The sequence below is a fragment of the Melanostigma gelatinosum genome (assembly GCF_949748355.1).
Source record: "Melanostigma gelatinosum genome assembly, chromosome: 20".
NCBI classification, from domain to species: domain Eukaryota; kingdom Metazoa; phylum Chordata; class Actinopteri; order Perciformes; family Zoarcidae; genus Melanostigma; species Melanostigma gelatinosum.
Genome location: NC_136653.1, coordinates 2,217,048 through 2,241,746, shown reverse-complemented (window position 1 = coordinate 2,241,746; position 24,699 = coordinate 2,217,048). Strand labels below are relative to the sequence as shown.

General features: G+C 45.7%; 1 protein-coding gene across 1 annotated transcript; it reads left to right on the top strand.

Moving 5' to 3' along the window:
• Positions 1-1,294: 1,294 nt before the first annotated feature.
• cnn3a (calponin 3, acidic a) lies at positions 1,295-23,189 on the top strand. The gene is made up of 7 exons (XM_079292059.1): positions 1,295-1,492; positions 19,147-19,268; positions 19,426-19,492; positions 19,628-19,765; positions 19,856-19,972; positions 20,520-20,666; positions 22,147-23,189. Exons 1-7 carry the CDS (start codon positions 1,436-1,438, stop codon positions 22,486-22,488), a joined length of 990 nt encoding a protein of 329 aa, XP_079148185.1. The 5' UTR covers positions 1,295-1,435; the 3' UTR covers positions 22,489-23,189.
• The last annotated feature ends 1,510 nt before the right edge of the window (positions 23,190-24,699 follow it).

Genomic DNA, 24,699 nt, shown 5'->3' with positions numbered 1-24,699 from the left:
CAATTTGATTCTGAGGTCAGGTGATGACAACTGATCCATCTTAATGAAAAGTGGATGAAAGCTCTGGAGAAAGCAAGTAAATTGACCCTGAGCCAAGATTACCAGTTGATAAAACCTGACTGAACAACTTTTCTGACTCGTTTTTCAAAGGAAAGGTCGCTGTCAGGGCGGCTGTGGCCCAGAGGGGTTTCCTCTAATGATCGGCGGTTCGATCCCCAGATCCTCCGGTCCGCATGTCGAAGTGTCCACTGAACCCCAAATTGCTCCCGAAGTATGTGGCATCGGTGTGTGAATGGTTAGTTTAGATCCTGATGGGCAGGTGGAACCTTGCAGCCCCTGCCATCAGTGTTTGTTTGGGAGAATGTTGACATGTAGTGTACAGGGCTTTGAGCGGGCGGAGCACTCAAAAGGCACTATAAAAATGCATTTACTGGTTTCTGGCTGCAGGTTTGACATTTGGGAGCTACGGTGGTTTTGTCTACTTGGGATAGACTTTAGAGCAAAAAGAATGATTTGAGCTGATTTGAGCTGTCACTGTCGCTGTTTTGAGAAACCCAGCACAGAGGGGCCACAAACTACAAACACAAACTCAGAATCAGCTTTATTGGCCATGTACACGTACGCATACAAGGAATATGACTCTGGGTTTTCATTGCTTTCCACGTTCAAATTAAAGTAAATAAAAAATAAAAAACAAGGACAACAAAAAAAGTCGAACAGATGTAAGCATAAACATTTAATGACTGTGCAATATGTATATATATGAACATAACCCTATACAACAATACAACAACAGTGTCGATGGAATGACAGTGCAGTATGACTGATTCATTGTTCATGAGTGTGATTAAAGGGGTTTTGGGTTATGTTTTGGTGTCTGTAGGTTTGTCAAAGCTCTGTCTTTCTTTATGGTGTGTTTACTGTGTGTGTGTGTGTGTGTGTGTGTATATATATATATATATATATATATATATATATATATATATATATATATATATATATATATATTCACAGTAAGCAATCACTGTTTTAACTCATGGTGAAAGAGCATTGTGCCGCAGCAGTTCTATTCATGTCAACATACAGTCAATGTCAGCCCAATGAGTAAAATATTATTTTAGATAATAAAAGATAGATTCGTGTTGAAGTTCATCCTTGATGAGCACCAGGAGAGGGAGTAGCCCGATACACCTCGGCTGCTCTGATTGGCTGTTGTGGGCACGTCAATCATTGGTGGAGGTTGTTTGCATGGTGAGCCCGTCCTGCACACAACAGTCTCTCGCTGCTCTCTGTGAAGCCCACCGGACTTACTTTCCTCCTGCTCTGTCTTTTTAGAGGAGCCCAACAGCTGCTGCTTGAGGAGTTCTCCACTGCCGGCTCTAAGCTACATTGTAGCTGAGGATATTCATCTGGGTTTTCGAACGAATTCAAGAAAATGACACATTTTAACAAGGGGCCATCGTACGGATTATCTGCTGAAGTTAGAAACAAAGTAAGTGTTGAAGTCCCGTCTCTAGCTTTGTGTGTCGAGGGGGAAACAGACGTCAAGAAAGGCTCAGCTAACGCACCATCTTCACAGACACAGAGAAACACTCGGTCACACTTTAATGTGCATTTGGCAAAGGCGGCCTAAACTTTCCGAAATCTCCGAATGTCGACAATCTCTTTTCCTGCTGGTGTAGAACCGACTGAGAGCTCACTGCATGCGGGGAGATGGACGGAGACTGGGGGCAGATGAGAGAACGTTGAACTGTTGCTATCTCGCTATTCACAGTGTTGAGATGTGTCGGAGTCCAGCTTCTCATCGCTGACGGAAGTTGTCCAAACTGTGGGCTGTTTTTACGGTAACGGGTTCGGTACCGTTATTAAGTGATTATTGTCGACGCTATAGGCCGAACTCACCTCAATGATGGGGAAAAGTTTCCGTCCGCTACTCTTTGTTTGTGGATTGGATCACATTTCAAACGTATTCCAGGAACTAAAGCTGATGAGTGGATTGATTCGATTTGATGCACCGTGTGTTTGCAGTGTGAACAATCTTGCCATGGTTCGCGCGCTGCTGTAATCATTGTTGGTGGAGGCAGGAGGGCCCAGCTGGCTGTGTGGCTGGCTGCTGAGGCCTGAGTCCTGGCTTATAGACATTCAACAGCTATTCATTTATGTTGAGATATGTTTTGTCATTCGACACTTAAAGCTAGTGTAATTGTAGTTGCTTTCTATAATTAAAATATTTTGAATAAAAATGATAACGAAGGAAAATCTGCAGCAGGGCTACTGGAGGCCGCATTGCAAAGAAAGTGTCATTTGATGTTATTCTAGACGGGATTGTAGAAATGTCTAAAGGAGATCAGTGTGCATGTTGATCACACACATCTGGCTACATTCTGCTGATACAGCTGTGTCTCAATAAGATAACTAGAGAAAAGGACCATAGTACAGTTACAGCATGTTTTCAATCAGATCACTTGTACTTAATATTGCTGATCATTATTTTTGAAGCATAAGGTCATATCTGTTATTTCAAATGTTTTTCCATTCACTTCAGCGCCAATGGGTTTCACTGGTGTTACCGTGTGACTTAAAGTGAATTTGAGTCTGGTAATCCATCATTAGGAACATCATATCCGTGCTAAAGTGAGGATTGATTAAAGTCTGTACTTCATAACAAAGTTACAAACCTGTAAGTTGACCTCACTACGTTATTTTAGGTGTTGCGCTGTAAATAAACACATCTACTCTTATTGCCATATGATATTTTAGGTGGTTTTGTTTTCTAACCAAACCAGTGTTTCCTCTATGATTTTTTTCCTGTAGCAGCAGCAGTGATTGGCTCTCGCGCATGTCGAGGTCACCGGCTGGACGCTGGGTGATGAGGCCGTGCACTTCCTTGACTATCAGACACTGCTTGCACGAGTTAGACGGTGTTTCATGGGTGGAGCAGCGATGTCGTCAGCTCATTTTGCAGGGGCTTCAACCTCAAATGTTTTGAGTGTCTCTATGAATACTATTTAAAATTTAAGCCTGTAAAGACTGAACATTAACTTAATATGCACTGTAGTTTTTGTAGCATAACAATCAAAGTATATGCAGGTCTCAAAACCAACATGTGTTTGTGCTGAGAATACAGAGGTCAGAGAGAAACGTGGGGTCAACTTGCTGTTAGTTGAACACTGTGAGCTTTCATTTGCAGATGTTTTGTGATCATTTTAGTCTCTTCTGCATTTTCAGAATGTAGTGTGGATCATTCATTGCAACATGTAACCTGACTCCACTGTTTACTGCTTTACAGGTCATTTATACTAATGCCTACTGACATGGCTTTAAAACTATTGTTGGCAAATTTCTGCTTTACAAACATTTTAAAATGCATATATTTAGATAAGGGAAAGCACACATTTTTCAGAAGGCATGCCCCGATCTTCCCTAGTACGCTCAGTGTTTGGAACGCTCTATTTCTGAAACCCTGCTTGTTATGGCCATGGTTGCCAGTAGGTGGCGCTATGGCTATGAGCTAATGTTGGCATGCAGAAGTCCTCAAGCCATGACTCTCATTAAGCATGTCAAGTTTGGGACAGTTTTGACAAAGTACAGTCGAGTTACAGCAGCTTGATGAATGATGGTAAACCGTCCACGTCGTTCCATGAAACCTGAAGCCTTTGATCACGTTTAAAAACTAAGGTCTTGAGATTGTGCTGATTCAATTTGAAGTTGTTCTGATTAATTCCTAGGAGGAGTTCGTTAAAGTACAGTTTCTGGAAATGGCAGAAAAACAAAAAAAATTCATACAAAATAAAAAATGTCCGACTTCCGGTTGGGTTTGGAGCATGGCCCCAAGAGACTTTTTTAAGTCGACATGTGATACATTTTATCTCGGTGAAAAGTAATGCGAGGGCTGCCTCGTCAAAATTTGGTAGGGGGCGCTATCTTGTCACTCTGAAGCATTCAAATCACATGAGAACTACATTCAGGACTTTAAATGTGTTTAAGGCCCCTCATAAACAAGTTCTTTCTTCATGGCGAAGAATGTCAGTGCTCGGGCCCTAATTATGTCAAATCAATATTATGCAAAAAAGGTCAGTATCAATAAACAAGAACAGGGCTGGTAGTAATGTTTACCAGGTTGCCATTGGCAAACAATCTTTGGCCTGTGGTTGCCATCAGTGGCACTACTGGTATTTTGTATACCAGGAAGTGAGGGTGGACACATTAGCTTTAGGTTCCAGTTCAGTGCAGTACATTACACAGTAGAGTAGAGTCATTACACGTGGGGCAACGCAGCATAAAACTCACGGATCGGATCAGCACAAAAGATTCAAGATTCAAAGTGTCAGATACTGATATAAGGTGACAGAAAATGGGAACCGTGATTTCAGTTTCAGCAACTAAAAACTATTGCCAGCCAACTTTAGTTATTGTGAGCCCTGAAGAAACCAAGTCCGTCATGACAGGAACAGTCCGACTTGGAAGAAATAGTTGGGGCTTAATTCTAATGTTTATCCTAATGTTAATGTTAGTTATTGCTGAAGTAGCATACACTATTAGCTTTTGCCAAATCACAACACAAAACATAGCATGGTGAAAATGCACACCATCTAGACACAGGCCTCAGGTAATGCTATTCATTTATTAACTGTGGATTTGATCCAATAGATTTGTGCTTCTGGTTATGGTTGCAGCAGGGTGGCTTATTAGTCTCAATTTAATGCCATGTTGCTGCAGTGGTAACAGTTTGAATCAGATTATTGTTACAAGTAAGAGTGCATGAGCACAGTATCTGACTCAGTCCCTGATACTGGTATCGTATCGGTGCATTCCTAGGTTTATGTTTTGGTTTTGTTATTTTTAAGTATCCAAGTGCAGTGATATGAAAAAATGAGGATGTAATACATTGAGGTAATACATTGAGATGCCTCGAGAATTGTTGTGCATTTGAATGAGAGTCAGGTGAATTGTAATGGAATCATGAGGCCAATAAAGACTCACACCTATTACAGAGCAGACGGTCACCAATAGGAAGCACATCTGCAGTTGTTGTTGGGTCTTCCTGATTTTACACAGATTCATCTGAATGTATTAGAATGTTTTTGCTGCAGTACCACTCTCCTCCTCAAACTCAAGTAAAGCTTATTACCGACTCAATTAATACATTTTTACATTTCAACATTTTTAGTAATAAAAATTAGAAGTTCCATGTTCATTACTTTTCCTGATGTTTTAAGTTTTTGCTGTGGTGTCATGTCAGTATGTGTACAGAGATATTTAGGCTGGCTATCGTAACAAAGTCACCATCGTGGTATCGTGACAACACTACTCAAATCCATCATGAAGAGTCATTACAAAGCCGATGCATTTATTTGAATGGGAAATTGTGATTGGATAAATGAATGGAAAGTTATACTCATGGCAGCTTTTCGAATGGTAATTTCTTTCTCAGAAAATTGCTGAAGGTTGCAGAAAACATCCCATCTGATGACCTGAAGCTGCACTTTAATGCTCACTCTGTGGACCCTCTGAGGAGCTATCTTCTTATTTTCCTGTTGAGGTGGAGTATGTTCGACAAAAGAGCATCCTCTTTTGTAGAACATACTTCAATTTCATGATCATAAGTAATTTACAAGTATTTTAGAAGGCCTTCCTGGGACCATTTGGAGACACTACCATGCATCCGGGACTAAAACCTGCACATCTGCTGTCGATTTGGGCATTGTGCACTAATGATTGACCTATTTCCAGTACTTCCCATACAACTAATGGCCAGTGGCACGTTTCCCTGTCAGTCAGTGGAAACCATGCCCGCAAAAGGAATTCACACTTGGCTGCACATGCACATCAAATGTCAGAACAGTTCCCCAACAGTCCAAAGCAATGTCCACCACATTGCCAGAGGGGTGCTTTTCTGCCCCCCAATAGAAAGCATGTATTTTGTCATTCAGGACATTCGGGTGTCTTCACATCAAACAGGAAACGATCACTGGGCATTGATGCAAATAAACACAAATGGTCTGGTGTAAAGGTGCAACATATAAGGTCTGACCAGAATTTCAGTTTAAATCCTTAAAGAAATGACCTCACAAAAGAATGTAAAAAAAAAGGAACAGTTATGACATTATGCCAAATATGCCAAAGTGTGGTGCTGTAAAGATATCGACTGCCAACTATTGTCTTATAATATCAGTTCCTGGAGAGGCGGCAGTGAGTCACTGTAGTGCCAGACTACAGTGTCCAGAGCATGAAGAAGTAGATCTGCCTCGAGGGCTGGTCCATACCACCTCCACGGTCCGTCTGTCTTTTGATAGTTTTTATTGTAGCAGAAACAAGAAAAGGACCTTGTGGGCAGGTGGATACCCTCTTTTACAGTGAGAGGCATCTGTATTTTAAATCCATCTGTGAAGTGGGATGACTGGTGTTTTGTCTGCAATCACACAGGCCCAGTTCATTGCAGTAAAACCTCTGTGAATAGAAGGAGGTCAGGCAGGGGCCCTCATGTGGTGTGATCAGTAGCCCGTGCTCTTCTCTGCTGCGTACACCACATTCCTGAAACCCTTCGGTGAACCCCCTTGAGGGGGACCCCATCCACTGGGCCTTCTGCCCACTGCCTCACTCCTCAGTGTTCTTGTGGCCTGCGTAGTAGACATGTGTTTCAGGTTAGCCTGTGGCTCTCTTTCTCTGGTGTTGTGGAAAGGTTCAAATTAAAGTAGATTTGTACAAATCACAGGATATTCTGGTTTGAAGGGTTATTTAAATAAAAAGTCTACAGAATTTAAATTAAGCATGTAATTAATGCATATTGTTTTGCACTCACAAAACTTAATTAAACCAAATTTCAGGTTGTGAGTGATAAGCATACAGCAGCTGTGAACCGGTTATGTTATTGATGATAAATAGAACTCGTCTTTGAAGTGATTGGTAGGCTTTCAAACACGGTAGATCATGTTTCAGCTCAGGACTTTTATCAAACGCCACATGTGTCCCTCTGCTTTCCATTCGACTATTGTGGCTCTTCACTTTGTATTTACTAATCGGGACATTCTTACTAACTCCAGCATCATTACGCAACAACGTTGGCGCTGCATCTCAACTGTCAGATGTGTAGAAATAATACAATCACAGTTTCAACCACCTGATGCTTACTGTAGAGAACACTGGCTGGTTCTGTGCCCCACCATGGAGGGCCTGGTGTCCTATTGTAATGACATGACACCAATAGACAATTAAAGTAGAGCTGCTGTTTCAACTGGTACTCTTATTTACGCAGGTATTTTGTCTAATTACAACATTATTACTGTTATGCTGCGTTCACACCGGTCGCGTTGATTTTTTGACGTGCGTCGAGATTACATACAAAGTCTATGCACAGACGCGATGAGACTGGCGCGCCGCGATTTTGCGATGCCGCGGCGCGTTGGACGCGTTATTGCAGTGCGGTGGACGGGGTGGACGCGGTGGACGCCGCAAAATCGCCAACGTGCGAGTTGAAATTTTTCAACTTCAGTGACATAATCACGTGATGCTGTGGCGCGATAGCCTATCAGCGTTGAGTTGCTCCCCCTGTCATCACTGGCTTCCTGCCGTTGTTGAATCAGGAAATAAATCCTGTAGCAGTCTGTGTTCACCCAGAGCTCTACGATACCTCATATCAATAGAGACCGGACCAAACTATGTGTATACATGTGTGTGTGTGTGTAAACCATACGGTACAAACAATGAATAGACGCTGCCGTATTTACGTCTACGTGACGTTATTGAGTGCTGGTGGAGCTGCTACGATGTTAGCATAGCCTAGCACCGATCCATCAGAGCTCCATTGAGAAGACCAGTAACCTACAAATCGGCGGCATCATTACGTAGTTATTTCGGAGTCCCTTTTTGTCGGAGAAGACAAGTACAAATCGGCATCATTACGTAGTTATTTCGGAGTCCCTTTTTGTCGGAGAAGACAAGTACAAATCGGCATCATTACGTAGTTATTTCGGAGTCCCTTTTTGTCGGTTTATTGCCGTTGAATCACAGCCAAATCAGTTTATTTTGTGTTCCTACAGCTGTAGTAAACAGCGACCGGTGGCTTGCTAGACACAGTGAATACAGCTCGATACAATCCACGGAGCTCCTCTGAACAATATTATGAACCAGACATGACGGCGTTTGGCATTCCGATGTTTGAGGGACTTCCACAACACGTACAAAGCAGCAATTGTCCTTATTCCTTTCACGGTTGACAGCGGAAATAAATGGCGGCCAGATGGAGGCTTCCAGGACGATAAACTACGCCCCCTCTCCGGCGCTACGAGATTTTGCGGCGTCTGGTGTGAACACGACCGGCGGCGCGTTGGACGCGATTGTGCAGTGCGTTGGACGCTTTTTTGCAGTGCGTCAAAAAATCAACGCGACCGGTGTGAACGCAGCATTACAGTTAAGTGGTTTCCACAACAGTACAGCCTCTACTTTTGCAAACGCATCAGATCAGCTGACCAATCAATAAACCGATTCAGGCTCAAGTAAAAAAAGAAACTTCTTCACCTGTGGTCCACCTCTCTGAGCTCACCTGTGGTCCAGCTCTCTGAGCTCACCTGTGGCAGGTAGGAGTCGGAGGGCAGCAGTCACTGAGTGTGGCTGAGAAGAGCAGCTACTGTCTAGGCTGACTACCATGGGATACACACCCAGGTGTGATCAGCCTGCAGAGGGCTGCCTCAGCTCAGGGTGTCCTGTGATAGCATGACATGTGTTGTTCATTCTGTACACATGACATCATATTTGTTCCTGTACCGATGTGAGGGTCCCGGGACAGAGGATGTCGTATGTGTACAGATTGTAAAGCCCTCTGAGGCAAATTTGTGATTTGTGATATTGGGCTAAACAAAATGAATTGAATTGAATCTACAACTGTAGAAGTGTCAGAATGGAAGGAACATCATGTAATGGTCATCTTAAAGAACAACCCAGGCCAATTAGTGCAGACAAATACGAATCCATCAGGATCCAGTTCGGCTTCTCTTGCGTTCCTCTGTTCTATTTCATCCTTACTGACCGCCAGAGGCAGTGCTTCACACTGGATATCTTCCGTCGCGCGCATGCGCAGGTCGAATATTTATATCAACAAAGTCACGTGTGATCTCGGATGACCCCCGTCGTCTATAAGTTCCGGTGTCATCCTGAGCTCAGTCCTTTTCATCTTCTCGCGACACAGGTTAGCTACCATGGTAGCATAAACAAGGATGTGTCTACGATCAAGACATATTAGAGCTCGTCGCTGTAGCCTTGTGACCACCGGTCGGAGTTGCGGTTCTCTCGCCCTCCAAAGGCTGCGACGAGCTGTCCCTCTTCGGAGGGAACGGTGTGTTCGCCGTTCGGACATCGAGCCCCGGACTGGTGGACGCCCCTATCATCGGTCGTCACCAGTCTGATAAGGGCCAGCTAAGTCGTGATGACAGCAATCGGTAAGATCGATTAACATTGTTTTCTATAACAGTTGTTTGTTCCGGGGTTGGCAGAGCGCTTCCGCTCTAGTTAATCGAGTGGCGCGCTAACGAGAGCGTAGAATTACGCTGTCGGCCCGCCCTTCACAGTGTTACGGCTATCACAGTTAGCAGAGTGTTCCTGCTCAGGCAAACTTTGTGAGACACTAGATCGGCATTGGCGTTGTGTCCATGGGGATTTAATCTTTACATCTGACGTAATTCGCAGTTAGCAGTGTCTTCACTCAGGCTAACTTGGTGAGATGCTAGCTGGGACTGCGTCCATCAACTTTGTAAACCTTACGGCCGTCACAGTTAACAGAGCATCCCCGCTCAGGTTAACTCAGTGGGAAGCTAGCTAAACAGAGCTGATACTGGGGCTGTGGCCATCAACTTTGTATCCTTACGGCTGTCACAGTTAACAGAGCGTCCCCGCTCAGGTTAACTCAGTGGGAAACTAGCTAAACAAAGCTGGTACTGGGGCTGTGGCCATCAACTTTGTAGCATTACAACGATCACAGTTAGCGGAATGTGCTCGCTCAGGCTAACTCGGTGAATGCTAGTTATACTAAATCAACATTAAGGTTGTGCCCATTGATGGTTTTTACGCATTACGGCTGTCGAGTTCGCTCCGGCTAACTAGACTAAGCTAATACTCGGATTGTGTCCATTGATTGTTGTAAACATTATGGACATATCGGTAGCGGATATCAGTTAGCAGAGTGCCCTCGCTCAGGCTAACTGGTAGCACACCAAGAGTTACAGCAACTGTCCAAGTGAAGAGAGTGTCCTCGCTCCCCTCTCACTATGAGGACTGTTTTCCTGACCTGTTCCACAGTGGCAGAGTGCTCTCGCTCAAGCTAACTGGTGGGACACCAATATCTGCAGCAGCTGTCTTAGTGAAGAGTGTCCTCGCTCCCCTCTCACTGTAAGGACTGTGTTCTTTTTGTCCGTTTTTCACAGTAGCAGAGTGCTCTCGCTCAAGCTAACTGGTGGGACACCAATATCTGCAGCAACTAGCTTAGTGAAGAGAGTGTCCTCGCTCCCCTCTCACTATAAGGACTTTGCCTGGCCTGTTTCCACAGTGGCAGAGTGCTCTCGCTCAAGCTAGCTGGTGGGACACCAATATCTGCAGCAACTAGTTTAGTGAAGAGTGTCCTCGCCCCTCTCACTATAAGGACTTTGCCTGACCTGTTTCCACAGTGGCAGAGTGCTCTCGCTCAAGCTAACTGGTGGGACACTAATATCTGCAGCAACTATCTTAGTGAAGAGAGTGAGCTTAGAGAGTGTCCTCGCCCCTCTCACTATAAGGACTTTGCCTGACCTGTTTCCACAGTAGCAGAGTGCTCTCACTCAGGCTAACTGGTGGGTCACCAATATCCGCAGCGGCTGGCCAAGGGAAGAGTGTCCGAAGGATCACTCGCCACTGACTGCCCCCTGCCTGTTCTCTCAACATTCAGCAGAGCGCTCCCACTCGGACTGATTTGGAATTCCGCATAAACTAGTGGGACAAGGGTTCCACCAGAATCGCGGCCATGTTAAACTCTCCCGGCTGTAGGACCTGTATAGCTCCTCTTCAGCCGGAGGACGGCCCTGACCTCTTGCCCTAGCCTCGAGCTTCTGAGGCAGGGCCTCTCGGAGAACCCAGGCAGGACCTGCGGCATCACGCCTTGAGCAGTAAGGTCTGCTAGGCTGGCCGAAGTGGAACACCTGATGCGGGAGGTCTACCTCCCCCTGTCAGGGCAGCTGAATCCAGCCCAACCTACCCTGGTCATTTGTATGGCGCTTGCACGCCTGGCATACACAGCAGCTGGAACATCCACCTGTGAGTGCCTTCTTCAGGCGCCTTCCCGCCCTCACCACCTTTTCTGTTCCTCCCTCCGAGGAATATCTGAGGGAGTTGCGTGCATGGTGGAGACACCAGGGCTCTCTCCCGCCTTACATCAGACCATGCAGGAGGTGGCAAATCTGGCCTTGCACGTATGCCAGCCAGTTAGACGACTATGGCGTCCATCAGTTTCCCCTGAGGAGACTCTGAGGCCCGACGCCAGGTGCCCTCGACCCAATGTCGGGTCAAAGATGACCTGCTATCCAGGGCTTATGACACAGCAGCGCTGTGCACCGTATCGACAACTCCCTCTCCCACCTCATGCTTTCCCTCGCAGATTCTCTGCAGCGGGCTACTTCGACGCTTCTGCTCAGTGATGCTTCATTGCAGGCGTTTGCGCTCATATCGAGGGAACGTGGATGTATGATGTCCACCCTGGTTCAGACTCGCCGCCAGGTTTGGCTGGCGCAGTCACCCCTATCTGAGACATGTAGGAGGACCCTCCATACTGTCCCAGTGGAACCTGGTGAGCTGTTCGAGTCAGCTGCTGTACAAGCGCTTCAGCGGACTGTTAGAGCTAGCCAGACCAGGCAGCAGTTCTCTGGTCTTTGCAGGGACATGCCTGCACCCCCAGACCTAGGGGTCCCACTTTGGCCCACAAGGCCGTTTTCTCAGCCTCCAGCTTACCCTAGTAGCCGCAACAGGCCTCGGCGTCCTGCTGAGAGGCCGGACCGCTACCTATACAACCCTACTTACGTCCCCGTCCCCCCCGGCAGGGGTGCCAGGAGATGTCTCCAGGCCGGCTGTCGGGGTTCTTTCTCCCATCAGCGGATTTCCAAGGGAGAGTGGTTCACGTCTATCGATGCCTGTTCCCATGGTGCATCACCACAACTTTCAGTCCTGGGTGCTTCCATTCGGACTCTCCCATCTCCCCATGGGTGTTCACAGTGTGTTACTGCTGTCCTTTCCCCCTACAATCGCAGGGCGTGAACATACTGCCGTACTTAGACGACTGGCTGACCTAGGCGCCATCCCGGCTTCAGGCGCCACAGGACACTGCTCGCCTTCTCTCACGTGGCCCGGTGGGCCTCAAGGTGAACATGGAGAGGAGCTACCTGAGCCCTTCTCAGAGCATAACCTTCATTAGTGTGGCCCTAGGAGGGCCTGTCTGTCGCCCCAGCATGTAGCCAACGGCCCCCACAACCTCTCCCTCTTCCGAGGGGGCAGACGGTTGCCCTACATCCTTTTCGCCGACTATTGGGTAAACTGACAGCTGCCTCAACTGTCGTTCCCTTGGGTTTGCGGGTGGCTGAACAGCCTTCACTTGGATGCCAAGTGGCACAGATACAGGGCAATAATATTATCGAAACAGTGCCTATTCACTATCCCCATGGAGGGAGTGCATATCTGGCGAACAGTGTCCCAGGAACCGAGCCCCAGGGGCTCGGTTCCATTCCACCAGGAGATTGTCACAACAGATACCTGCCTCTCAAGGCAGGGTAACAGAACAGGACAGCCTGGGGGCAGTTGTCTGCTGAAAGACCGCAGGTCCAGGTTCTAGAGCTAGCGCTCGAGCACTTCCTTCCATGTTTGAAGGGAAAGCATGTGCTTGTCCGGTGGACAGCACCTCTGCTGTGATTTCCCATGAACTATCGATGGGGCACCAGATCTGCAGAAGTTGCTACGGGGATCACCGTGGCCTTCTGACTTGGGAGGCCCCTCGCCTGACCAGCCTGTGGGCAATGTACCCACCAGGAGAATGGAACAAGGTTGTGGTTTTCCTGTTCCGTTACAAGCCTCCACCGTGAGAGTGGCGGCTGCATCCAGACGTGTCGACCCACTGCCCCCACTGGGTCTCCCTGACGGAGAGGACCAGCCCTCTGGGTCAAGATGCCCTGGCTCACATGTGGCCAGAGGATCTTCTTTATGCCTTTCCACCATTCCCTCTGCTTTTGCTATAAGCTTGTCGGAGTTCTTCCCCGACAGGAGGGATCTCCTGTCGCAACTAGAGGGTCGGATTTGGCATTCCAATCCCTGCCGCCTTCAATTAGGGGTCACGGGAGGGCCCGACCGGATGCTGAGTGGCTGCATAGAACCAGTCTGACGGACTATTCTGAATGCCAGTGCGCGGTCTACCTGCCTGCAGTACAAGAAACAGGTGGAAGCTGTTCTCCGACTGGTGTGCGGCTCAGAACAAGGTCCCAGTACAGCGCCCCGTGCCTGCTGTACTGAGTTTCTACAGTCCCTCCTGGATAAGGGCCGGTCTCCCCTGCATGGGACCTACCCTTGGTACTGGACACCTTATGCTTGTCTCCTTTTGAACCCCTGGCACAGGCGGAGCCGAGATGGCTATCGGCAAGACGGTTTTCTCCTTGCTGTCAATTCAGCTCAATGTGGGGGCGAGCTGCATGCCCTATCAGTGGAAGAATCATGTCTGAGGTGGAACTCAGATGGCTTGGGTGTCACTTTCTGGCCTAAGGCAGTGTTTCTCCCAAGGGGGTGGATACGTTCACATATAAACCGGCCTATCCAGCTGGCAAAGTTGACCCCCCCCTCCCTCATCGGGAGAGGAGAGGTCAAGGCTGCTGTGCCCAGTGTGGGCCCTCAGAACTTATGTGGAAGCCACCGCCTGCATAGTCAGTTATGGTGAGCCTAAGAAGGGCTGTGCTCCTTTAAAAAAAAGAAGAAACAGCACCTGTCCCACTGGATAGTGGAGGCCATTGCCGATACATACAAGGCGAGCGGCTGCGCTCGGCCATCCGGGGTGAAGGGTCACTACCAAGAGTGTCTCCACACCGAGGGCAAGCCTGAGTGGTGTGCCTGTGGGGGATATATGTGCGGCGGCCTCATGGGCATCACCGAGCACATTCACCAAACACTACAGAGTTAACGTTGCCAAACGCTCACCCACTGGGGAGGGTTCTTTGGCCAATTTTCTCTGCCGGAGCTATAAGAGGTAGTTACTGTGCTTCCTCGTGACTCTTTTGGTATAAGTCATCCAGTGTGAAGCACTGCCTCTGGCGGTCAGTAAGGATGAAATAGAACGAAAGTTACGACTGTAACTACGGTTCTATGAATCCTGGATGACCGCCAGAGTTCTTGGTCACTCGGAATCCCGTGAACTCGCCAGAAGATTCCATAGGACTGAGCTCAGGATGACACCGGAACTTATAGACGACGGGGGTCATCCGAGGTCACACGTGACTTTGTTGATATAAATATTCGACCTGCGCATGCGCGCGACGGAAGATATCCAGTGTGAAGCACTGCCTCTGGCGGTCATCCAGGATTCATAGAACCGTAGTTACATTCGTAACTTTCGTTTTATATTGTGGTAAACTGAATATATTTGAGTTCAGGGCTCTTGGAAGGATAAAACATTACCACGTGTTTTGGAAAATTGCAATGGCATAGCGTTTAGTATACTAAACAATTAAACAAAAAGTGATTTATTGTTCAGTGACAGATTCATTTATACAGAAAAGAATGAGTAGTGGCTGCCCTCCATCCAGCATTCTTCCCTCCTGAGTTGGTGACATGGCTCCCCTAACCACAGTGCGTGGTATGTTGCGTGCCTCCATCTTCACTGAACAGCAGCCGCTCTGTTTGCTCAGCCTTGGTTCATCACGCGGTTGAGCCTCTGTGGTTGGGTGGTTTTGTTCTCACACTTCACTGTACTATCACTTTGGTTGGACCGGTTGCGACTACATAACCCCTGACTATGCATTGTGATGTGTGTGTAGGACTCAACCTATTTTTGAAATGTGTGCAGTTTTGTGTTGTCATCAAAAAATGCTTTTGGGTACAGAGATGTAATAGGGAGGAGTTTGTCTGGTTTTCACTTCCAGCCGGCTCAAATCATAACCAGATCAGTCTAATGGTTCCATCAAAAGAATGAAATCCCTTTTTCCACTGCCTGATTTTTTTTCTGAGAGCTCTTGGCAATCTTCCTCGAAAGTCACTGCTGGGAGAAGTGAAGAAGAGAAACCCCCCTCTCTAATCATTGCAGCTCTTTGGCCTCTGTGTTGTCAAACTCCACAGACAAGAAGCCCCTCCCACCAATTCCTAAGTGACAGTTTTAAGCCCCGACAGTATGAGAGGAGCTCTAAGCTTTCACCACAGCCTGGAGGTGAACAGAGACGTCATTATCTGAGTCTGAGCCACCATCCATCTCTGCGTGCGTGGTTTATACCGATGTCATGTTAAGTCATGTCAAATTTAGCATTTTCTAACCTAATATTCATTGCCAAAACTTCAATGCCTCACATTGATGTATTATTGGCATACAATTAAGGAAGAAATTTTTTTCCACTTCCTCACACTGTACTTTCCATCTCTCTCTCCCGTTTCATTTATAGCTACGTTTTATGAACCCCACCATCCCACTTTAGCTGGGAGGCATTGACCAATCAGAAGGCTTCTACATAGTGTGTAACATCTTAAGCGGATGAATATTGATCAATGTTACCTATGTTCCAATGTTACGAAATGAACACATTTTGATGAATAGGTTGTTGGGGTTTGATAGCAATCAGCTGCTAGCTGCTTTAGTTTGGTATATATATATCTGTTTAATTACTCTGTGTGATTGTTATAACACGATAGTGTCCAACCTAAAGCCACATTTCTTGTTGTAAACACAGTAGTACTGTGGTTATGGGCAATACCACCATTTCTGGTTTTGATTGGAGCTCAAGCAATTAGTCAGTGAGTCATAGAGACTAAACTTTTGATAATAAATTAATCCGTTTACTCCAAAAATGCCAAACATTTTCTCTGTTTTACTGAATGATTCAATCATAGACAGAATAATCAGCAAACTAATGATAATATAAAAAATCCTGAGTGATGCACACTAGTTTTGATGCAGCACTGATTAATACCAGAGCACGTATCGACCACATTACAGTGACATTCATTACTTTATCTGGGGCCTGGGCCTTCCTGTGTCTTCCTGCAAACACATTTGGTAATATGTTTATTATTGTGTTGGAAGTAGTGGTGTGACGGACCACTGTTGATCCTCCTCGTGGTTCAGCACACATGTGAACCGCGGATTAACTACACAGTTTAACAGTAACCATCACAGTGTGAAATACAGTTTTACTGACGATCGTTATCGGTCAATATTCAGTCAAATATGCAATCGGGACATCATTCACGCTTTTCTAGACGCTGATCTATTATGTTACAGTGTAAACATTGACGGAAGGAGAACGAACGTTCCCTTCAGTTCCATTATGATGCATTCAGGCTCTGTGGAGGCCCTGTGGACGCTCTGTGGAGGCCCTGTGGAGGCCCTGTGGATGCTCTCTGGAGGCCCTGTGGATGCTCTGTGAATGCTCTGTGGAGGCCCTGTGGATGCTCTGTGGATGCTCTGTGGAGGCTCTGTGGATGCTCTCTGGAGGCCCTGTGGATGCTCTGTGGAGGCCCTGTGGATGCTCTGTGGATGCTCTCTGGACGCCCTGTGGAGGCTCTGTGGATGCTCTGTGGAGGCTCTGTGGATGCTCTCTGGAGGCCCTGTGGATGCCCTGTGGAGGCCCTGTGGATGCTCTGTGGATGCTCTCTGGAGGCCCTGTGGATGCTCTGTGGATGCCCTGTGGATGCTCTGTGGAGGCCCTGTGGAGGCCCTGTGGATGCTCTGTGGAGGCCCTGTGGGCGCTCTCTGGAAGCTCTGTGGATGCTCTCTGGAGGCCCTGTGGATGCTCTGTGGATGCTCTGTGGAGGCCCTGTGGATGCTCTCTGGAAGCTCTGTGGATGCTCTTTGGAGGCCCTGTGGATGCTGTCTGGAGGCCCTGTGGATGCTCTGTGGATGCTCTCTGGAGGCCCTGTGGATGCTCTGTGGAGGCCCTGTGGACGCCCTGTGGATGCTCTGTGGATGCTCTCTGGAGGCCCTGTGGATGCTCTGTGGAGGCTCTGTGGATGCTCTGTGGAGGCTCTGTGGATGCTCTGTGGAGGCTCTGTGGATGCTCTCTGGAGGCCCTGTGGATGCTCTCTGGTCGCTCTCTGGACGCCCTGTGGAGGCTCTGTGGATGCTCTGTGGATGCCCTGTGGAGGCCCTGTGGATGCTCTGTGGAGGCTCTGTGGAGGCCCTCTGGATGCTGTCTGGAGGCCCTGTGGAGGCCCTGTGGATGCTCTGTGGACGCCCTGTGGATGCTCTGTGGAGGCCCTGTGGATGCTCTCTGGAGGCCCTGTGGATGCTCTGTGAATGCTCTCTGGAGGCCCTGTGGATGCTCTCTGGAGGCCCTGTGGATGCTCTCTGGAGGCCCTGTGGAAGCTCTGTGGATGCTCTCTGGAGGCCCTGTGGATGCTCTGTGGATGCTCTCTGGAGGCCCTGTGGATGCTCTCTGGAAGCTCTGTGGATGATTAATGTGAGACAACATCCGGTTTCTTCAGACAGACGAATATCCGGTTTTCAGAATAAGATGCCAACAAAGTATACATATTGCATAATGGGAATTAGATTAAATGAATTATATTCACATTAAGTATAAAACATGCTACCTGCATCTCGTGAGTTAAAGGGAAAATACACCTAAATTGTGCGCAAAGTGTCTTTATTCTTTGATTTGAGGGTTGCTAATGAATAATACCTGACTGTCAGTCAATTAAGATATTTTACTCAGCAAAAAACTCTGAACTGAATTTGGACCTTCAAATGGAACATTTTTTAAATTTTGAAGGTGCTACAAAAATATCTTTCTCAATAATTCCATACAATGACTGATGTATATGTAATCAAGGCATTGTTGACTTAATAATTGTTAATAGTTGTTCAAAAAATGTAATAATAACAATAAATAACCACAAATAAATAATAATAAAATTGAATATGATTGTTTTTTGTTCAAAAAACACACTGAATCTGTAGACTACTGCCTAATAGTCTTATTGCTATTTGATGACAATTGCTCATATACTGTAAGCCTAAATAAGTATATTTATTGTTTTGAACAAAGGTTAAATGTTATTTCACAAGTTTCAAAAAGTGCCAACAATTTTTTTTAAATGCCCTGGATTTCAGTCAGTGGGGGCAAAAATTGCCCCCTAAAAAATATGTAAATTTCCTACCCTGGATGAATCATACTGTATGAAACATAGCAATGCACACTTTTAGACCGCTGTTCTGCAAGGCAGCTACAGCGCTGTGCTTGGTACTCTACAAAAGTGACAGGATTGGTGGAATGAAATGTAAAGCTTGAAAGAAAAGGAAAAAACGGTCTGATTGCTGAATTAGTCAAAGAAAAAGTAAGATACTTGACACATACAAGAGCTTACAGGTTTAGAAACTTTAGTCACCTCTGAATCGTCTACAGAGAATATCATTGGAGCTCAAGTTCTTCCAGGAGGCCCTGGACTAGAGAGAACAAAGCTGAGCAACTTAAAGCTTTTGCTGTTTCTTGTTTTTGTTGCAGTCTTCTACATTTATTCAACCCACACAAGACATATAAGTTCTACTAATAATAGAGAACTAGTCAGGCCCAATAAGCTTCGATGTGTATCTAACGGTCTGGTCTGAATTATAGTCTAAGTAGTCCCATAGTTATTGCTTTGAGTCTCTGGTCTGTGTGTCAGGATGTGAAGTACCTATGGACCGTCTCTATCAGGGAATCACACGAGTATCTACTGTACTGGCTCGTGAAATCAGACCCTGGTTCAGACCTAGTCTCTGTTACTGAAGCTCATAGTTAGGGTATGCCAGCTGGGTTTCTGATGGGAAATGAATCCGCAGTAAATCTACATTTTAACTCAAAATCTCTTTCTCTCATTGTACAGAGCTGCTAAATCCAGTGCCGCAGTTCTTATTGATATTCACTGTTTTTGTTCCCAATGTGGAATGTAGATTAAACATGTTTTATTTCTCAGATTGCTCTGAAATATGACCTCCAAAGGGAGGAGGAGCTCCGCTTCTGGGTTGAGGAGGTGACAGGAATGTCTATTGGAGAGAACTTCCAGAAAGGCTTAAAGGATGGAGTCATCCTCTGCGAGTAAGTTCTGTCTGTCTGTCTCTATATGTCTGTGTGTCTGTCTCTATATGTCTGTGTCTGTATACTGTCTGTCTTACTGTGTGCTGTCTGTGTATCTGTACCCTCCATAGTTGCTCGATCACATTTAGTTCTGATAGATTTGTTTCTTTCCTCTCAGACTGATTAACAAGCTGCAGACTGGTTCAGTAAAGAGAATCAACCTTTCCCAGCTGAACTGGCACAAGGTGAGACCTGTGAAGTGGAAAGAGTCGAGAAGCTCCCAGCATTCCTGAAGCTTTCACTGCTTCTCACTGACAGCATTATTTGTGCTGTGGTGGACTCCCTGCCCCCATCACTCCTTGTTTTTCTTTTTTCTGCAGCTGGAAAACCTTGGGAATTTCATCAAAGCTATCCTGGCCTATGGCCTGAAGCCCAATGACATCTTTGAGGCCAATGACCTGTTTGAAAACGGGAACATGACTCAAGTCCAGACCACAATGCTTGCACTGGCCAGCATGGTGAGTGAACACAGAGTGCTGAGGAGCACATGTTCTACTGCTATAGGAAACAAATGCAACGTCCTTTGACTAGCATGTCCTCTCTGTCAGGCAAAGACCAAAGGTATGGACTCAAAGATCGATATCGGGGTGAAATATGCAGACAAACAAGCTCGACATTTTGACGATGAGAAGATCAAGGCCGGTCAATGTGTCATTGGACTGCAGGTAACTGTGACTGGTGATGAAGTGGTTCTTAGAGCCAACACATGAACCGATATCTTTAGGCTGATGTCCCTGAGAGCTGATGTTTTGTTTGTAGCTGTAAATATACCCACTTTAGAGAAATAAACCGGGTCAGCACTGTCCCTAGAGAGTCCTATTTCTCCTGCAGTGAAACAAAGGTTGGTCTCTTTAAAGCAGAGCAAACAGCCAGTCAATGCAATGACGGACACGGGGATAAAGACACAGTTTCAATTCCCTTCATTTACAATGCCAATGCTTCTTCTTAGAGTTACTTCAAAGGCAAGGCAAGTTTATTTGTACAGCACATTTCAACAACAAGGTAATTCAAAGTGCTTCACATGAAACCATTAAAAGCATAAAGGCAAAAGTAAAGGAGATTTAAAACATACATTGAAACAATAATCGATGTCTCCCTGAGACATTACGCTGCACGCAATCAACCATACACTGCCGCAATTCTGCAATAAAGAAGTTGGGCTGATATGTGATTGCATTTGGTGAGATCCTATCGCTGGTCTTTTGCCCTCAGATGGGGACAAACAAGTGTGCGAGTCAGGCTGGAATGACTGCTTATGGAACCAGAAGACATCTGTATGATCCGAAGACTCAGACTGACAAACCCTATGACCAGAGCACCATCAGCCTGCAGATGGGAACCAACAAAGGAGCCAGCCAGGTTAAAGCCTGCTTCTCTTGTAATGCTGCTCGACTAGGATCTGTTTATGTTCAATACCTCCTTAAAACAACAAATGTTATGTGGAGGATTGTCTCTGTATCTGTTCATGCAGATAGTTTGACTTTATGTCTCCAGGTTTGACTTGAGATTTCTGCACCAACCCCGATACAAGTTGAAGGTGAATGGAATTTAGTTGTGCCGATAACGGCATTGACAAATATGTGGATTCATACCGGATCAGCCTGCATTAAATCAAACAAGGAGCTGTGGCGGCGGCATGTTGTGTCAAACACCTGTGAGACATGATAACGGACCAGGACGTCCAGAGGGAGTAACAGTTATGATTATGAGGGCTTATCAGACTCCAAAACACTGCACAGGGATTTAGAATACTCTCACGCAGGACTTTACAACTCTATTTTACTTTTGTGGCGAGTCGTAGGAATCCTCTCTTCAGTTGCATACAGGAATGTATGTGATTGGCCACTGCAGCGACTTGCTGGATGATGTGTACACAACACAACATTTTGCAGCAAAAGTTACATTTATTTGTATAACCCAATCTCAGAAATCACAAATTCTCCTCAGAGGGCTTTACAATCTGTACACCAGTGACATCCTCTGTCCCGGGACCCTCACATCAGAACAGGAACAACTCCCCCAAAAACCCTTTAACGGGGAGAAAAGAGGAAGAAACCTCAGGGAGAGCAACAGACGAGGGTCCCTGTGTGATAGATGTCATGTGTACAGAATGAACAACATAACATAATAATGATAATCAATAAGAAATTATGCATATCATGATAGTAGTAGGAGTAATAATAACAATAGAAAAGTAATTACTACCAATAATAACCGCAGCAGTGGATCAAATAGAATAAGGCAGTGAAAGTAATATAAATTTGGCACAAACGGCACCTGGACTCAACGTTGAACTGATTAGAATTCGGTGGTCAAAAGTCATTGTGACATTTTTATCCAGAACTCAAGAATTTAAATGTTAATTACAATAATTTCACACAAATGTCTACAAGTTTTAAATGAAGTGATGACACTTTGGACGATGTGGATGCAAACTGCAGCTTGTCTGGTTGGTGGAGGCCTACCACCGAGAGACGGTAATTGTAATTTCAGTCATTTTTCAAAGCTGTGAGCAGCAGAAAGTGAATTCCTTTCACCTCTGGAGTATCGGGATGAAGGCAGAATCCTCAGAGACAGATATTAAAAACCTGGGAGGTAAAAGCAAAAATGGATTGATAGACAGGAGGAAGTTAAAGATGTTTTTTTTGTTACGATTCACAATGTAACCATGTTGCAGTGATGATTTAAGATGTTGAACTAATCCTTTAAATTGTCAAATGTTGTCCTTCAGGTGTGGAATAATAAGAATTAGTCCGAAACAGCCTTTAGTACAAGGGAAGTATATGTATACTACCTTCATCATGTGCTAAAATGTCTGCTGCCTCCTGGTGTCCTGCAGGCGGGCATGTCAGCCCCTGGTACCCGCAGAGACATCTATGACCAGAAGGTGGCGCAGCAGCCGATGGACAACTCCACCATCTCCCTCCAGATGGGCACCAACAAGGTGGCGTCTCAGAGGGGTATGAGTGTGTATGGTCTGGGTCGACAGGTCTACGACCCCAAGTACTGCGCCCCCCCGACAGAGCCGGTCATCCACGCCAACGGCAGTCAGGGCACCGGCACCAACGGCTCGGAGATCAGCGACAGTGACTATCAGGCTGAGTTTCAGGAGGACGAGTACCACGGACCTTACCATGAGGACTACAGCTCCCAATACAATGAGCATGGCATTGAATATTAGTGGAGCGCTCCAGCTCCAAACCAGTATTAACGAGTGTGTTTTATCAACTACACAACAGAGCAAGAGTCTCACTATCCTCACTAGTCTTTTTCTTCTCTTGAAACATACAAAGAACTGTTGCCCTGAGTGCTTTCCTTCTTCACCTACACTCTCTGATCTGAGCAGCAAAGGTTGTCAGAAGCTGTAGTGGCGTAGAATAATGAGATACAGTGATGGGAATGTTTTGAGCTTTTTAATACCCACTTTTTAAAGGGTATCTTAATGATGGAACACTGACGTAGTGATAACTTTGTGGAGCGATGGTGCAGCATCAGGCGAAGCTGCTGCATTCCTGTGTTTGTATTCCTGAAATGAAATTGGGCTGATGATCCATGTGAAATGAATTCAACAAAAGGCTGCTCCTCTCAGTGGTGCGTCTGTTTTCAGCAAAGGTTTGTGATCCTGCTGTTTTTTACTACATTTAATCACGAGGTAGTGTTTTCTTCTTCTTCTTCTTCTTTTAATGATGAGCATGGTGGCTGCTCAGACAGAGCAGGTGACCAAACCCAAGCTGACTATATAGACTGACTTCCTTGTTCCATTATATGAGCTATATTTTCATATTATTCCCTTTGTATTCCTAAACTGTATTTATTGCAATGTTTCTCATTGTAAACAGTTATATGGTAAAGAAGATGCTGTGTTATAAATAAAGCCTTCAATTCTGGAAGCCTGTCTGCACACTGTTACATTCAGTTCAAGCTATTTATATCGTTCAATCCTAACTTTGTATATATTGTGTACATATGTATTTATTTCTTTACGTATTACATTGGATAACATAGTCTTCGGTTTGAGTACATCTGGTCCAAAACACCATCTGTTTGTGCGTATATATTTTTTCACATGTACAATTTCATAAATTGCACATAAGAAACGGCAAAATACAGACATTTAAATGAACGTGCCAGGGGGGCAACCGCAAAGAATACAAAATATAGACAGAAATCAAAGCATGAAAAATAGAAAAAAAACATAATTAAATAATATAAAGAAAAAAAGGAGACACTAAGGCACAAACTCTGATTGTGTAATTACAAACGTATTTCATAAATATATAAATACATTTCAAACACAAAAATCGTTGTTTGGCTCGTAAACTTACACTTATGAATGTAGAATTTGGCAAAAAGAATCAATACATTTATGACATACACCCTTTCCTCAAATGTTCTGTCATAGCTAAAGAATCCAAATGTAACCTGTTCATTAAATAACGCAAAATCTTTGTACAAAACATTGCTAATACATTTTCCCATAGCTTTTAAGAGTGCTGACCATGCCACAAAAGACGAGGCACCGTTTCAGGTTGAGATCTGTTTGCGTGTGTTGTGGCATCACCAGGGGCCAGGTGGTAGATGGGTGCTACTTCCCCTTTAATCATCAGCAGCCACATCACAAGATGGCCGCCAATGCAGAAACTACAGCTCCCAGAAGGCCTCACCACTCACCCAGGTGTGGGTATTTAAGTCACCTGATTAAGACAGGACAGGAGAGCTGCAGGAGGAGGAGGAGAGGAGGAGCGGAGGAGAGGAGGAGGAGGAGAGGAGGAGCGCCGAGAACCAACCTGGACTGGAGACCGGCGTAAAGAGAAGCACAGAGGAGGATCGGAAGGAAGACGACCCGGTAGCTGGTGAGACCGAGGACACCCTAAGTTGAGTTTTATTTTTATACTGTTCAGTTGAACAAAGCTTTATCTCCTCTTGGGTGCTTTTTGTTTGTTTTGGACTCTTTGAGTTTGACAACGAGAATTACCTGAGTTGCCAGTAAAGAATAAAACTTGACCATTTTCTGAGAACCGTTTGATATTTTGCCTGTTTTTGTGAATTACCTTGCACCGCCCCACCCTAGCCTGCCATAGTGACTTCTCATGACATTATGAGAATGAGTGCTTTGCTTGGATGGAAACGTAAAGCCATGTTCATGGTACATAAGTTCACACTGTTAGATGACCTTTCCTAAGCAAGGTCACCAGTGTCCATCTCTAACGTGTGTCCAAACAGTGAGACGTGGTCTGATGAACCCTGTGCACTGAACAGACTGGCTCCGCGATGTCCTTTATCAAAGAGCCAGTCTGGTTCTGTGATGCAGATGAACTGGTGCTAGGAGACCTCTTGTGTTGGCCGCAGGCAGAGGAGGGACACATAGTCACAATACATTACTGAGTTTCCT

What these genes read in the sequence shown, in the direction of transcription:
- cnn3a (XM_079292059.1), top strand. Translation starts at nt 1,436, where the DNA reads ATGACACATTTTAACAAGGGGCCATCGTACGGATTATCTGCTGAAGTT. An exon ending in CTGCTGAAGTTAGAAACAAA is followed by an intron (nt 1,493 to 19,146) that starts GTAAGTGTTGAA and finishes TTTATTTCTCAG; the next exon opens with ATTGCTCTGAAATATGACCT. An exon ending in GATGGAGTCATCCTCTGCGA is followed by an intron (nt 19,269 to 19,425) that starts GTAAGTTCTGTC and finishes CTTTCCTCTCAG; the next exon opens with ACTGATTAACAAGCTGCAGA.